This window comes from Pygoscelis adeliae, unplaced genomic scaffold, assembly GCF_000699105.1.
Source record: "Pygoscelis adeliae isolate BGI_AS28 unplaced genomic scaffold, ASM69910v1 Scaffold267, whole genome shotgun sequence".
Lineage (NCBI taxonomy): Eukaryota > Metazoa > Chordata > Aves > Sphenisciformes > Spheniscidae > Pygoscelis > Pygoscelis adeliae.
The window spans coordinates 2,207,212-2,224,777 of record NW_008825150.1 but is presented as its reverse complement, the minus strand read 5'-3'; the positions used below and the strand labels follow the sequence as shown (position 1 = coordinate 2,224,777).

At 36.6% G+C, this 17,566-nt stretch overlaps 1 protein-coding gene across 1 annotated transcript in view; it reads right to left on the bottom strand.

Annotated features, from left to right (window-relative positions):
• The window catches only part of FBXL13 (F-box and leucine-rich repeat protein 13), a 104,397-nt gene extending 86,858 nt beyond the window's left edge, over window positions 1–17,539 (bottom strand). The window contains exons 1-7 of the mRNA XM_009328379.1: window positions 17,284–17,539; window positions 16,959–17,041; window positions 10,935–11,038; window positions 8,252–8,345; window positions 6,790–6,857; window positions 4,927–5,081; window positions 2,212–2,321 (exon numbers count right to left, since the gene is read on the bottom strand). Coding sequence (XP_009326654.1) covers window positions 2,212–2,321; window positions 4,927–5,081; window positions 6,790–6,857; window positions 8,252–8,345; window positions 10,935–11,038; window positions 16,959–17,041; window positions 17,284–17,539 — 870 coding nt within the window. The remainder of the gene's footprint in view (window positions 1–2,211; window positions 2,322–4,926; window positions 5,082–6,789; window positions 6,858–8,251; window positions 8,346–10,934; window positions 11,039–16,958; window positions 17,042–17,283) is intronic.
• Between the last annotated feature and the right edge of the window lie 27 nt (window positions 17,540–17,566).

The window sequence follows — 17,566 nt, the reverse complement described above, 5'->3', positions numbered from 1 at the left end:
CCCCCCGCGGCCCGAGCCCCAGCCAGTCCCCGAGCAGCGGCCCCCCCCGGCCAGCTTTCCCCAGTTTATGTACTGAGCATGACGGCACATGGTATGGAATGTCCCTTTGGCCAGTTTGGCTGTGCCCCCTCCCAGCTTCTTGTGCACCTCCAGCCTGCTCAGTCGGCAGAGCATGGGAAGCTGAAAAGTCCTTGACTAGTGTAAGCACTGCTCAGCAACAACTAAAACATCAGTGTGTTATCAACATTGTTCTCCTCCTAAATCCAAAACACAGCACTGTACCAGCTACTGGGAAGGAAATTAACTCTATCCCAGCTGAAACCAGGACAATCTACATTTCCAAACTAAAACACTGTGTACACTAGTTTGTGCACTCAATATGACAGAAACATACTATTAGCACATGAGAATTTTTCAGACAAGTCTTCAGAAGGTACCACTGCTAAAATCTCTCTGATGTTATATTGTATCCAACAATGTATACTGCATGAAAGATACTAAGGTATCTTTCATATATAATCTCAACATGGGAGTAACATTGAATCTCCTTTTTTGTCTTTTATTCTAGTTCTAGAAACAGAAGAGTTTCAGGGGTTATAAAATTTGTTTTCATTTGAATATTGCTACAGGAAAGAGAGGAGAAGAGAAAAGAAAGAGGAACTATGCAGGAAAGGAGAAATTAGGAATAAAGAAAATGGGAAGGAAGAAAACAGAGGGATGGGAAAGCCAGAAAGAACAGAATAAATGGAAATAATGAGCTTTAGATTGTAACTTCCCATTCTGAAAATTTATTTGCCTTTTAGTAGCAATGCGAGTTCTTCTGGCCCGTTAAGTTTATTACATATTATAATCATTGATGGTTTAATTCTGCATTTTAAAATCAATCAATCAATGTCATCTCAGATGCCCTGGATTATCCAAGATATCTGCAAAAGACTGACAGATACAACACAGGACTGGCAGAGGACTCTTGCACTTCTTGAGCTTTAAGCTGGCGGCCTTGTCTGAGATATCCCAGGGAATGCTGAATTACACCAGAAACCTATGTTTAGGTGACTTAGTTGCACCCAAAATGCCTACAAAAGTGTACACAATACAAAAGTACACAATCAAAAAATTATTCAGTTATATGCTTTCTGTTATATGCATTCTAATCTAATTAGGGAACTCTAATCATTGCAACTGCTATTAATGGAAAGAATTTAAGAATATTACACCCTAAGAATGCCCCAATACGCTCCAGAAACAGGACATCTTTTGTGCACTCAATCTAGTCAAGCTAACACTTTAAGTATTTTAAGATACCAGCAAGAAAAAGAGGAGAAAGAAAATATACGGGAGAGAGAAGAAACGAAAATAAAAGTGAGAGTCTACCAACTAATCTGAGAGAACAGGGAAGAAGCAGGACTAATGACAGGTTTACTCCAGAAAGGATTTGACAGCTGGTGTCTGGCAGCCAGCAATTGATAAATTGTCCACAGCTGGTTTCCATTCTGACCATCCTACATTAGGGGAAGGAAAAGGAGCCAAGCAGTGGGAGAGCTTTATCTGTGTGAGTGTGATTTTTGGAACCTCCATGCTATTAGTAGTGGCTGGGTCTTACAGCTCCCATCTCTCCCCTTCCCCACATGGTATATGCTGAGTATCCCACCAAGCATTCTCTTCCTTGGCAGGAGAAACCTTCCCAGAAATGAGAACAGCCCTGTTTTTCACAGTGAGACCAGACAGGGTGACTGGCAGTGGGGCGTATGGGGCTGTCCATGTGCTGCCTACTCTCAGGCAATCACAATTTTGGTTACCCCACGCTTTTGGGGAGGAGATGAGGTTACTGAGGCTTCTCCTCACTCTGCAGGAATCTACACCTCTTGGATTTTGGTGGCAGGGATCCAGAGGCATCATCTTTTCTGATTATCATCTCAACTGGTAATACTACCCCTAAGACATCAGCCACCTGATCCAAGCCAGCTAGATCACTGATAATATACAACAACGCTGAACCCCTTTTGCCGCTTAAGATATGACCAAACTTTTACTTGTAGAATATAGAGGCAATGATCTGCTTCCCGTAACACCGTAAGTACTAAATAGTAGTATTAGTAGTAGTACACTAAAATGCTTCATTTAATATTGATAGAGCTGTTTTTCCATAACAATTGGAATTAAAGGAGTTAATAATTGAGCTTATTATATTTAAAGTATTATACCGCATACCTCAAAATATGCTTTTGTTTTCAAAGAACTGTGGGCCTCTGCATGCCAAGCTTTCATGACAGCATTTAAATATATTTTGTTAAAGATCTGTTGCAGTCTCTTCGCTGCCACTGAAAATATACATAATTATACCAATTTGAGGACTACAAGTAAGAACAAGTATGTCATTTAAATGCTTTAGATGAATGACTGTCTATCAAATTACATTTCAATAAAATAGATACTCAATTCAGCTTCTGTAAGGAAATAAATAACAACTTTTTACAACAGATGTAATTAAGACCATTGCAATAGGATATCAAGTTAGCAGGCAAGGCATAAACAGTACATATTTCCAATTTATCAGAGTTGTGTATAAGACATTACTGATCTACAGTTTGATCTACCAAATTACCCAATAATTTCACAGAGCTTGGAGCTGCAAGATGTATGCAGACCTCGGTGAAATAAAATACAATAACAAAACTTTAATAATGTTTCAGATGGAATAGAAGTCAAAAGTCATGAGAATAAATTCAGTAAAGCCAAGTGCTAAGCGCTACACCAGTATTAAACGTACAAAGAACAGTAAAGCAGCTTAGGAAAGATCATGTGTTCATTATGAATCAATGTAAATATTAAAAAAAATTACTTTTAAGAAAAGTTTAAAAGAATTGAATTTTCTTTATCCTGCACAAAAAAAGCATCGGGAATACTATAACTGTCCTTCTATATGTAAAAGGTGTTACAAATGCAATCGAAATAAAATGCTCTTCACAGCCACTGAAATAAAACCAAGAGGAAATCAGTGCAATTTTCTGCAAAAACTGAAGCCACCAAATTTTTTTTTGTCAGTTAACTTTGTAAAAAAACTGCAATAAGCTACAAAGGGAGCTGAGAGACTCTTCTTACTTGAGACTTTCAAGAACATACAGCTGTTTAAGTATTTTAGCCCTATATAATCCTATTTAATGGACAAGGACTAAGCTTGATTAGTGTGACATGGAGTCTTCACTATCAAAAGAAGGATTAAAATGTAAATTTTTGATCTATTAATTACACACTATAGAATCACTTATCTACTATTTTTTAACAAAAAGGTGTCTTGAAATTCAACTTTAAATTATTATAAAGGTACATTTAAGATCCATTCTTGCTTGTGAAAAAAATATCAGTATGTCTCAAATCTGGCAAGAGATGCAATGTTGACAGTATACACCTAAGTTTGTTTTCTGTTACCTGAGTCATGCTCAAACACTATGTGTTCTAGGGAACATATTGTGTGATATTGCTTAATTATACACTTTAGTAAGTGTACACTTTACACTTTAATTACAAACTTTAACAACTTCTTAGGCTATAAAACCAGTAAGGTACAGAAACTGGAAATATTTGCAAAGCAAGTACCTACAAAATAATATCAAATTTTCATTGCCCAAAAGACCCAAAGGAGGAAGGCAAAAACTGTCAGGATTGCAAGGGAAGTCCAAACTACATCTACATTAATTTGCTCTGACTTTCATCAATCGGGATCTAACAGCCCACCGACCTGCCTCTTTAATTCATTCTCACAACACACTGTTCACTCTCAAACTTTTTCCACAGACCACTCCTTCATTGGCTGTGTTCATAGTACAGTAGAGTTCGACGATAAGCAGATTCCCAAAGTGATCAAATTTTATTTAAGAAAAAAAGACCCACCTTTTTTTTTTTTCTTTAATTCTCTCTCATTCCAGCAACCTTGTTTACAGTGCAATCCCACAAACAGTTATACTGGTACTAGTCAAGAGTCAACGAACAGAGTCACACAGCCAAGAATGACTGAATGGCGTTTCTCTGTATGTCAGCTTTGTCATGGAAGGAATTATATTGTGTAACTATGCCCTCTAGATGTCTCCTCCTCTGCTTCTGTGAATTTAAGATTAATAAAAGTTGCCTTGGCTGAAAGTAATATTTAGAAGATAATATAAAAGGAAGTAATAAAAAAGAACAGGAAGTCTCTGAAAACTGCCTAGGGGAGTGAGACAACAGCTTGGGCCTCCAGCTCTGTGAGAGCAATGTTTGAGTCATACATAACTGCCTCAGCTCCAACTCAAAGCTGTAGGTAGTGCTTTTGGCCCACCCTTTACTTGTATGAAACTTCTGTCTGAGTGGACTCAGGTTAACAGAGTCTATGTTCACAGCTGCTGCTGTGTGGAGACGTTTAAAAAAACCCATAGTCGCAAGATCTGTAGAACACAAAGTCTCAGGCAGAACGAACAAACTATTTATTTTTTCCATCTTCTGGCTTTTTTTATTTTATTTTGATCTTCACCCCTTCCCCACCTCTCATCATGCATTCCCTCTAACTGAAGCCAAGACTCGAACTCTGTGATCCTTCCTGTTTTATCCCTATCACTGTACTCTTCACCTCCCAGAAAAGCATCCTGCCTCTCTCCACCCTGTACTTCTGACATACGCTCTATTTCCCTAACACCTCCCAAGCCTGCGTTGCATCAGCATCACCGCTCAGTCTTTAGAGAAGAGTACGAGCACCATCTGTCCTAGCAAAGAATACAGGGAACTGCCTTTCACAGCATTCATGGCATCAAGTTGCCACAGGTCGACCAATGAATGGCATCCTGCAAAAAGATAGCTAGATAAATTGTTGCACCAAGCATATTTAATTCATACAGCATAATTTTCTTTTATATAATATGTATTTTTTTCTTATGCAAAGCAGCTATATAGACTTACATGTCATTTTTTCCTTGTGAATCTGCACCCACGTGCTCCACTTCTGTATAATTACACTTAATATTTGGATGTTATAATGGACTACTGCTAGAGCCATCTTCTGCTTTGCCTTTTTTCTTTTGTTCTTTCTCAGCAGATTATATTTTATCCATCTTCTGAATTTTAAAACAGAATGAGTAATTTAATATGGCTCCTGACCTGAATGAAGTAAAATCTATAAAACTCTGTAATTTGCTGTAAAATACAAAGCAGTCAAGCTCAACAATATAAACTTCTGAATAGAACTGATGTTTGTTATTTATAATTTAAATAAAATACACATTGATAATATTATTCAGTAGTAATTCATTCACTCATTTTAATAAAATTTCTACTTGTCCTTAATATTCTACAGTATCGAGCAATAAAACTTGCTTGCTTCCATCATCATATACTCCTGCCGCTGTCAGCTATACTTTAATGTACAGATCTGTATTTATAGAAGGACACTTATTTTGCTTACACAAAATAATTTAAAAGTGCTAGATGCATGCATTTACTTAAGTGCTATCTACATTTTCTTGGCAATACAATTAAAAATTAATGTAAGAGAATACCAATTCAACTGGTATTTGATCAACAATTTGAACCTTTGGTAAAAATCCCATTTCTCTTCTAAGCTAAGTAATAAGAAACTATTAGGTTCAGAACAAAAAATGTATTTCAAATGAATCGTATGTCACTGATATATTAAAATACACCATCTCTTCGTATCTGATTTGCTGGAAAGACTACTGAATAAATTAGACTTTATATGACTACTTTCATTTGCCAAAATGTTTCTCATTTCAAATAAAAAAAAATTAATTTCATTTCATATACTTGGGAGCAATTATAAATGGAACATTCTAGTGTTCCAGTCCAACTTCTGTGATAATTAAACAAAACTGTTAGCTCAGACAATCTTCAAAATGCTGCTGTAAAGGAAAAAGGAATAATCTTCCATGTCCCTGGTGTATAAGACAAAAAAAAAAAAAGTTTCTCTTGTAGCAAGGAAGACTCAGGTATTAGGAAAATATTTCTAGCAGAAAGGACTATGAAGTACTGGAATTAACTGCCTGCAGAGATTGTCATGTCTCCAACATCTGTGATTTTTCAGATGACTAAAACCAGCGTAGACAAATGTTTACCAAGGCTAACCACAGTATAGCTTGAAAATCTTCACCTCCCTACCAATCCTGTGGTTCTGTGATTCTTAGTAAGGATTTACACCAGTGTTCCTAACAGAGTTGTACCTCCTATATAATTAGCATTGTATGCTTTTCAAAACATAATAGCCCAAACTTATTTATTCTAAAAGGAGGATCATTAAATTTTGATACCCATGCTTATAACAAAGACATCAGTGAACATGTTTATTTATTGTGATTATCGTATTTTAAAACACATCTATGTATTATCCCCATTTTTAAAAGGAAAAGTTGGATTACGTAAAGTATGAGTTACCTAATCCCAAGCATAAAGGAAACGGAAGAAAGAGCAGAAGACAACGAGATCTTTTACTTCCAGAACCAAACACAAATTATCCTTTTATTCCTGGGTATACTACCATATTCCTGGCAAATAGAGCTGATTAAAGTACAGAAATGTCAAAGGACTTTGTTCAGGTCTGGAACGGGCAGAAACTCAGAATTGACTAGTTTTAACACAGAATAACTCTGCTGAAGACAAATAAAGCCACCAAATGTAAGTTTCTAATCTTTCTTCACATTGTTCTATTAAAATGAAAACTTTTTCCTCCTCAAAGGAACTACATAAATATTCCTTTGGTGAAAGATTTTTCCTAAGATGTTCCTGAGTTATATTTAAAATGTATATACTTACCCAAAATACAGCTTTATTAAGTTTCTGCTGTAAAAGTCCCATGCTTTGGCACATAATTCTTCAGTCATCTAAACAAATCATTTATGACATTAGTACACAAAACAGTGCTGTATTATGAATATTTAAAACAGAAAAAAAATGAAATCTTGTATTTTCCATGTTGATTGGTGCAAATTAATGTATCTATTTTAAAGAGACGAATGTTCAAGTATAATTTTCTGCATATAGTTAGAAGTACTTTGCTAGCAAATTACACCTGTTTTTACACACAGAAGTTAAAGGAAAAGCTAAATTAGCATACGAAACAGAACTACATGTGCTTGAGGGAAAGCTCAGTAACTGAAATTCAGTCTTTCATCCCTCATAACCACTCTTTTATTGATCAGCTGTATCCAGCAATTAAGCATATTAAACAAATACTTCAGTTACTATTTGCAAAAAGCTTTTCAAGATCCATTGCTATGTAAACCATTTACCACGATTATAACTCATAGGTATTTTAATAAACTTGTTTGAACCTGTACAAAATCAAAATTGTGTAAGACTATGGGCTAAGAATATCCCTGTAAAAGAAAATACGGTCCTTTGAATGTGCAAATAGCAACTGGGCCTCAAAAAATACTATTTTTGATCTCATTTATTCTTCTTACTTGTAAGAGAATCTGTAAGAGGATTTGACTGCCACATGTTTGTATATTTATACATATACTGATTGTATAAATCAATAATTCTACTTTTAGAATGATTAATGTAATATTTGAGTGGTTGGCAAAAGAGGAAACAGCTGAAATGAAATTGCAGTAAACTCACAGTACAGATGTACTAAGAGAAGACAAAATTGAGTACAGTTATACAGAGGTAACTAAGAGAAAAATCTGGTCACACTGCATGCCAACTTACTGACTAAATCGCTTAGACTGCTTCCTTGCATGGTCACACAGCAACTTTCTCCTTCTCCGAATGTTTTAAAATAACAGTTTTTCTTCTCTACAGGTGACTTTTTTTGGATCAGTAAAACCAAAAGGTTTACCTCCTTATTGCTTTATGTACATTAATACTGCATTTAACTGTAATGATTAATTGTTAGCATTGATAGTACTTTCCAAGATTTTTCAGTTCAAGTGTAATTTTAGGACTCAGCCTAAGTAAGACTAAATAATGCATAGAAAAAACATGTTATTGAAACTAGATTCATCTTTATGTGGAACTCTTTTTAAACTAAGACCAAATACAAAACAGAAACTACTTGTTCCCTACCATACGCCTAGATGCTATGCTCACCTCTGATGACATTAGTTTTTGGATACAAATCAGTATCAATAGAAAGAAATGCAAACTATCATATTCCTCACATTAGCTGTAGAAGAGTAACATGAGAAAACTTAAAAACAGAATATGAGTATTCTGTATTAGAAGATTTGTTCTCAGCACAGAGTTAATGCAAACATTCAATGATTTTTACCAGTTGTTCACCATCTAGTCCCAAAACAGTGTTCAGGTAAGTTTCTGAAATCCTCTTTAATTTTGGGTGTAAGGACAGATCAATACACATATACCTTTAAAAGAGAAGTAAATTATATTAACCATATTAGTATCCCCAAAAGAAAATGCATCTTTTCTCTGTACCTAATAGATTATAGTTATGTTATGGTATTATAATGTTATTATTAAAAACTACATCACTTTAATTACAAATACCTATAGCAGCCATTTTTTAAATGTGTTTACAAAATATGAAAACAAATTATCATGTTTTATTGCTACTCTCAGAGCTATGTTGAAATACTGCGTACATCACTGCTTAATACATTCCATGTAATATCTATCTTGGACATTTCCTATCAGATTACACTATTTTGTTTCTCATCTTAATATTGACTGAACAGCCATTTCAAGTTTTCAGCAGTTGGAGCAATGTTTCCTGCTGTTGCAGACAGGCCATGCCATGTCTAGGTGGGTAAGCTGTTTTGTTGTCATTTAAAAAAAAGATGACACACTGCAAGAGCCAAATAAAAAAGACTATGCTGCATTATGCTTTCATAAAAAATAGGGAAATAAAAAGTATTTACCAGAGGCCAAAATTAAAAGAGAAATCAAGTCAGTTTTCAACTTCTAAGACGTCATGAATAATGTAAACAAGAAAACCTCATCATTACGGTTCAGGCTCCTGGTGCACCCTGTGATACGAGGAATTGTGTTACCCCACGGAGAACCTCAGGGAAAGGACACAATAAGGGCACAAACCTGCATCACCCACTGTAATGATTTTACCTGCTACCACAATGTACCTAAGTCAGTCTATGAGCGGATGCAGAGCGGTTAGGGGTCCAGACAACTCCTGAGGTCTCTGCTTGAGTGGGCCCAAAGATTAAGGATTTACTATCCACCTCCTACTGAAAACTTCAACCAGAAGTGACAATTGCACAGAATATAACAGCGAGGTGAGTACCTCCCTGGCTAGCCCTTTGAAATTACAGCTTCTTCACACTGCAAAAGATGCCTATTTTCCTAGCATTAACCATGACTTTGTCCATTATATTCCCTTACCTCTTCTTTCCAACTCTCATTCTCTAAGTTTTTCTAGCTCCTGTCTAAATCGATCAGTAGCATCTTTTGGGGTCAGTTTTAATCCAGTGATGAACACTGCAATTTTCTGACAACAATAAGGCATTTTACAGAACTCAGTATCTCAACAGAACAGTCCCTTACTAAAAAGTTGTATCAGTGACAGCACACCTACTTAACCTGAACTCTAAAAAATTATATTGTATAGAGTTTACATGTAACACAGAATTTAATTCATATCATTCGTACTTCCTGTACAAAGTTCTTTCACTCCCCAGCAGAGTTTTTGCCTCCAGGCATCCTTACTGTTATGAAATTTTGTTCACCTTTTTTCTTATCTTCTTATTCCCTTACACTACAATATCAGCAGAAGTTCTTCTCAATATTTAAAGTTTTCTTGCAGCTTAATCCTGACGATATTGTAAAACAGCAGGCTTGATTATTGCACAGCTGACACCTACAAATGAAACTGCATTCTTGGATGAAGTCCAGCGAGTAAAAAAAGAGGGTGCTCCATCTTCTTAGTGATTCATGTCAATGCAAATACCATTATAGCTTGTTGCTCTTCCCTCTACACCAACTGAGGTTTTTTTCCTGATATTCAAAACCTTCAATGGACCAGAATTTATAAACCTCAAAGATGGCATATTTACAAAACCCAACTTTTCTTGAAACACACCTGAACCATGAAATCACTTAATTATACGTGCAAGTAAAGCAGGAGAGGAAGTAACTTTCACAGGAGCTGTACCAACAGTAATAAACATGCTTCAGAAAAAGGTAAGAACATATGATCTCACAATATTCAAAACTAATGCAAAACTCTGCCTCTTGTTTTCTGCACAGTAAGCTAAGAACACACATACACACTTTTTCTCTTTTGTCAGGTACAGACTAACTATAAATTAATCAAGGGCTTTTTTCCTAGCAGTGATCAAAAAGCACTAACAAGTCTGAGAAAAAGCACTTGCTGTGAAACATATTTTTAAAAATTCAGATGGCACTTTTAGCCTATAGAAATTGCTCATATTTTAGAGACCAAAGTCTGCCCCCATTTGAGTCAATCACAATATTCTTGAAGATTCCGGTGTAAACAGAACTAAAGTCTTAGTCTTTTTTATCTCATGCTGTACTGACTTCACTTAAAAGGGTGAAAGAACACACAGAGAAGAGGAAAAAAGAGAAATACTACAATTAATGATTCAGTCCTTGAAGGCCACGTCCCTGTTTCATATAGGTAAATATACCATGGACAGCCATGAAGTTATAACAAGTAACACTACCTCAGTTCTGATTACCACAAAAGTAAGGGTTTAATATATTAACTAAACAAAGAGGAGCATATTCATTAGATATTCTGTAGACAAGAAAACCATAGATACCAAAAGAAAAATATTTTCTACGTTTTTAGAAGATATTGTCTTACTCTATTTGCAATATCATATGCCATTAATATTTGCAAAAAAAAGCAATATTAACATTTAACTTGCAGTCTACACAGTAGATGCTGTCCATTCACATGTTTTAAAAGTCCAAGTTCAATATAGCACATAGCGCACACACAAACATTTAGTATGTACCATAAGACACCATCTAATCCCTTTTCCATTATTTCTCTGAGCTTTTCTTCTAAAAAGGTAAGTGGATCTTCTGGATGCATAACAATTATACCACAAAGCAGCACCTGCAAAAAGAAACTGCAAATTAATGCCTTTGTGTTAACAGCAAAGTAGCATCTAGATACGAAACTGTTAAAATAAACACAAGTTTACCAGCATCTTTTAAAATATTGTAAAATAGAGGCATTTCTTTCTGTCACTTACCTTCCCTTTCATTCAATTTTTAAAGGTAATATTGCATGTATTATCACATTTCAATTGCTAGACTTCAAAGCACTGGGTTTAGGATAGTAATAAAATATGTGGTATTTCTTTAACAATTCCTACTAAGAATTTCATTGCTTTTAATGTGCATTAAGGAAAGAATATATAGAAAATTGTATAATTTTATTTAATTTACTTAATGAAAACCAGAATTTAAAACAAGATTAATCCTGTGTAGTAAGGAGTGTGTTGAATGGGAAGCATGACCAGAAATCGATCTTGTAACCAGTATTGAAAACAAAATGCAGTTTTAAAAAATATTTGCTTTTCAGGATTGTGTTATCACACTACTTTGCATTATCTTTTAGTAACAATGCACAATAACCGATGAACCATTTTTCTCATTTGTCCTTTAGCTGTCTTCAGCTAAAGGACATAGATAATTTATTTTTGGATTGTGAGCTCACACACAACAAGCACGTCCAAAGTATATTGATTTTTAAAAGTATATGGGCAAATTCATAGAATCATAGAATAGTTGGGGTTGGAAGGGACCTCTAAAGGTCATCTAGTCCAACCCCCCTGCCGTGGGCAGGGACATCTTCAACTAGATCAGGTTGCTCAGATAAATTGCAGTTATTTAAGTGAATATTTAATGGAAACTATAAACTAGAAGTTTTTGTGCCTGGTAAAAATTTCAAAACATGACTGTGTCTCTTTAACTAGACATTAATCTACATTAATGCAAAAAATGCTGCCCTGGGACACTCTCTTTTGTTTATATTTCTCTCTGTCTGTTATAAAGAAACTAGCTTTTATCACAAAAACAACATCTGAATTTTTAGATTTTCTTCCAGCCCTGACACTTTGAGAACTGTTTTTCTTCACCTCCACCCACTTTTCACTACCACCACTCTCCACGGTGCAGCTGGATGTTACACATCTAAATTTTGCCGTTCAGAGTCTGCTCTAGCTTCTATAAGCTCATCACCAAAATTCTGACTATGCAATCTCACCATCCACTTATGTTTCATTTTCCCAAACCATGGCCTTTCACCTATGCGTTCGTGAATGGGTGGGTAGAAATACTTTCTTCATTTTCTAACATCCATATTGATTCTGACTTGTTATTACTGTAATACAACTGATCTATATAAATATAAAACTACATTTTAAAACCAGGAAATATCTGAAGCAACTGCTACATGTTTGATGGATTGAGACAATACAAGAATTTAGGTTTACTCACTGTACAAACTCAAATGATGCAATACTACTTTCCTTTAAAGACATGGCCTCTTGCTATTATTAAATTAATGTGGAGCATGTGCTTGAATCCTTTTCAGGAATCATGGTGGGAGGACAAGGGAAAAGAGGAAGGCTCTAAATCAAAACCGTGCTATGGATATAGAGCAAAAGCCATGCACAACACAGAGGCAAGAAAAGACACCCTGTCAAGTGGACCCTTAGTGTGTAGAGGCAGAAAGCAGGGCAGGCAGGTGGAGGGAGCAGCCTGGAAACTTTTGCATGCTAGAGAGGCCTTCCACATGCTAATCAGAATACTATGTAAAAACAGAATTGAACAATAATGTAAATTGGAAGGGATCTCTGAAGGTTGTTGAACAGAAGTTGTGGAAGCCCCATCACTGGAAGTGATCAAAGTCAGGCTGGACGGGACTTTGAGCAACCTGATCTAGTGAAAGATGTCCCTGCCCATGGCAGGGTGGTTGGACTAGACAATCTTTGAAGGTTCCTTCCAACCCAAACTGTTCCATGATTCTATGATTCTTTGATTCTAAGACCAATATGAAAAGGCGAAGAAAAATATTTCTTTATGCACAGACACAACAAAAGGCAACTGTCTTCAGTTTAGATGCCTTGAATATTTATAACACTAATCAACACACTGATTCCCACCTTGGCATCTCTTCAATCTTCTTAACAAAAATGTAATTTGCAAGGTAAATCTTGATGGCTGACTATATTAAGAAAATATTATAAATCCACCACTCACCGTTGTAATTCATGACAAGTAATATAATCTTAAATAATATACAGGCAGTTAAATGGCTTTCATCACCAATTTTCCTATGGACAGATTTCCCAAAGCCAATCCCAACGTTGGTCGGCGACTCCCTCTGCTGGATTAAGCCAGTACGTGAATGCCATACGAATGCCATTCCACCCACCCCCCACCCACCCCCCATCCCCTTTTTCAAACAAACACAAACAACTTTTCTTCCTTTGGATGTTCTGAACGGTCTCCAACACAGGAAATCCAAACTATCCAACCATATACTGGAGTGCAAGGCCTCTGTTTAACAGTTGGGAATTCCTTTATAAAACTTAAATAAGGAAGGAATTGTAACACCTGGTCTTGCAATCCTCATTCAGGTACTCTTCAGTGATGCTTGGGCCAGGTGTAAAACCAAAAACACTTAAGCCGAACCTGTACAAGTCTGGCTCTTTCTATTAGACTTCTACAAGACTCTCAACAATTTGAAAGCATCCATCTACAATTTTTCTCAACTTACACATTTTATTTATTCATAACATTAAACAACTAAAAGCATACTCATACATCAAATGATCATTAGTCACATATCATCACAACCCCCAGATAACCAACTACCAAACAAGTATTTAAAAAAAGAACAAAAAAGCCCAACAAAACTGCTACAGTGGAACTAAGTTATCAGACTAGAATTAAATATTTAGGTCAGTTTTCATATGAACTGCTTCTATTCATCAGTCTGAAAAAGCTCATTTGTTGTTTGAAAGTTCACAAAGGAAAAGTCCTAAAATCATGCAGCATTCAGTTTAAAGCTCAGTAATGGAAGAATCAATTTCAGGCTCCCTTCCTGTGTACATTTAGCAACTGTTAAAAATACATTCATGCCTACATATATATATTCTTATTCCTTATTCATGTGTGAAAGAGAGCTATTGAGGATCAGCATATTCATCATCTGAATAAAACAAAATATTTGATACTGATATCCAACGAGTTTTACAAACTCTTCAGCTATAACATTTTTTCATAATTGAAATGACCTCAGTGCACAGAGCAATAGTTTTGTTGATGTTAACAGACATTTCCTAAACAGCAATTTCTATTTATTTCTAACACCAAATAGACAGCATGACTGGGTGGCATGGATGATGACTATCAGCTGTGCCTTAGAAAATATTTCCTAAGAGGATGAAGAAACATCCATGTCTTGTCTACAAAGTTTTCCAAAGCAAAAAGTTTCAAGATCTAAGTTCTATGCCTCAAAAATCAGGTAATCTAAACACAACATACTCATTTTTACCAAAAATTCTTAACAGTGGTATATTTTTATCATTTTCTCTTATTCTTAGTCCTGAACAAACCAACACAGCATCTACCCAATAGTAATTTATTAGAGATATAAGAAGTTTTAAGCTTAGTGATTCTCCCAAACCCCATAAGCTATCCAGAATCAGTAGATGCCATTGGGTGTAGTTTTGTTAACAACTCCTGTTGTTTTCTTGCAAACCCTCATAATGTGCAGTGCTTTTCCAGAAGCACCTACTAAAATCAAGAGACTGTATGTTTTCCTGTTGAATATCAAAAAATGAATGAAACAAGCTCCACAAAGACTTTCTTTTCTGTGAAGCTTGGATAAAAGCCCTTGCCCACGGTTGGTTTTGATGTGTTGTGACTACTGCCTCTCCCTGCTCACCAATAATGATCTTACTGTATCTTTGTGTTTTTCATGCCCATTTGTGTTTCTTATGTCCATTTGCTGACTCACCATCAGCTTATAAGGCACTTGGGCAGGGAACATCTTTTGATAAATGTACAGCACCTAGCACAACATAATATCCCGAGTCATTATCTAGGGTTCTAAGCATTACGGTGACGATGACTATTACAAGAAGTAGTATGAGATCAACATACAAAAAAAATTTACCAAGAAAGATATGAATTTTGTTATCTTGATTTGTTGCTACAAATGTGTTATTTCCCAGCCTCATGCTTCCAGTGCTGAAGATGTGCTGTTCACTGTATATTCAAATTACATTACCATTTATACATTTTAGCTATTCCATAACACCTTGTTTAAATGTTAATGCAGTGTTATAAATACTAAATATTATTTCGTGTCTATCTGCAATAAGAGACTACACCCTAAAAGAAGATGCATTTTGCAAAGACAGTAAAAGCCTGCCATTCCCAGGAGGAGTTCTAGCAAGGTGGGCAGCAGCCCAAAGCAGCCAATTAACAGTGATAACAAAACCGATGCAAAACTGTGACACAACGGTTGTCAACTTTGTCTCTTCTGGAGACCCAGAAAGTCTGGTCTGCTGCTGCTATTCCTGTGAGGGGAAGAGGAGGAAAAGAGGAGGGTGTGCAAAGCACGTAATGAGGCCAGGACTGGCCACGAGTTTCAGCTTTCCACTAACCCAGAGCAGAAAGCCTGGCTTCTCTCAAACGCTTCTCTCTTCCAGCCACAACCCCATTCCTCTTCCTACCTAAATGGCCACTTTAGCCATTTACCCTTCATAGCAAAATTCATTTGGGTCATACGGCAGAAAAATCTTAAGCCAGCTCTGCATCCATATTTAATTTTAACATTGTAAGAATACAGCTACTAACAACAGTGAAAGTCCTCATGCACATAGTGTTTGCAGGATTACAGTTTGCCTGACTTTTTATGGATACTGTTTAAAAGTAAATCTAGATGAGGACTGAAAGAGAGAAATCAGACAGGAACGAAGACTCAAATGCAGCAGGGAATCCCAAATTATTTGGACACGATTATTTGGACTCCAACTGTGTTTGGACCATGTCCAAACCACAACCTAATCATAAAAAGACTTAAGCAAATGGCCATTTTAGAACTCTATATCCTTAATTTTGAGAATATATGTATAAATGTTCATAGGTCTTGGCTTAGCTTTGATGTTCCTTAATACAGGGGCCAGTATCATCTCATTTATCTTCACACCAAGCATACTGTAACTTCATAAAGAAATTAAAATGTAATAAAATGAAATAAGAAATATGGCCAGATATCAGCAAGCACCAACCTCTAAGAAACAAGAAAAAACTTATAAGAAGATCTTACACAGGCGAATTTTTAACTGGTTTTAAGAAACTCCCTTTATCTTAATCTTAATTCTTTCATTTTTAGTTTATTAACTTAATGCAACTGTTGCTACAAAGGTATTTATAACTTTTGCTTGGGAATGTAAATATAAGCTATTTTTGAAGTGCTGAATCAAGAAATACACCTCATGCAGATACATCTTATCTATTGTTTTTCTGTGCTTAAAAAAACAGAATGATCAAGAGACAGGCTCTCGGGAGAGGTACTCAGTCTGTGTGGCAGTGCTGCTCTATAATTACTCTAATTGGCTCAAGATTTCTTTATTAATGTTTCCATGGAAATCCTGGCTGTAATAGCTGCTTGCAAATGGGGCCTATTTTTGGTAGCTTAAAAGTATCAGGATGTCTCTTAAACTCGTATTTGTGCTTTGTGCCTTTGTTTGTTTCAAGGAAACTGAAAAACAGCTGCTGCAGACTTTGAAACAGGCAGAGGTGAATGCGACAAACACGAAGGAAACTAAAGAAATACAGAGAATCAGGTAAGAATCCTGAAGGCAGACCCACCAACTCTGTTTGCCCCCCCCCCCAGCCCTTCGTGTTGTGACAGTTTTACTCTCTTAACATTTCATGGAAGTTTATTTACTCCTGGGCCAATAAATATCTAATGCACCAATATCTGAAACGTGGTCCACCGACATCTTTACCTTTGACAGGCCATTAAAACCACGGATTGTACCCCCAGCGCTCAAAAAGGAGGGAAGTATCCAGCTGAAATGTAGAGGTGCTTCTGCAATTAAAACTGAAGAACTTAAGCAAACCTAGGTAAGGTGCCAGTGCAGCTCACTGCGTTTGCCTTCATTTCAGTCATCGTTTGAGTTTAAATACGGATTAAGAAGCAGAATTACCTTGTTCCATCTTGTTTCTATTTTCCAAGTTTTCACAAATTGTTTGAAGCAAGCTATTAACAAAAGCAGAACAACAAAAACATTCCCCAGACCAGCAGAGAGCAGCGTTAGGTGTGTGAAATACCCTGGCCAATGCCGAGGGACCCAACGAGCCGGTACCGGGGCACTGCTAAGGGGTAAGGCCGGCCCTTCGGGGGAGGCGGGGGGGTCGCCTCCCTCCCACGGATGCTACCGGGGGAGCTTGTGCCCCCACCGACTCCAGTGGGGACCAGGCTGACGAGCAGCGAGGACCAGCAGACGGGTTGTGGAGGGCCAGGGACGTCTGAGCGGGCTGCCTCCCCCACACCGCGGGGCGACGTGCTCCCCGCAGGGGCTGCCATGGCGCAGGCCGACCCCGCCACGCTCAG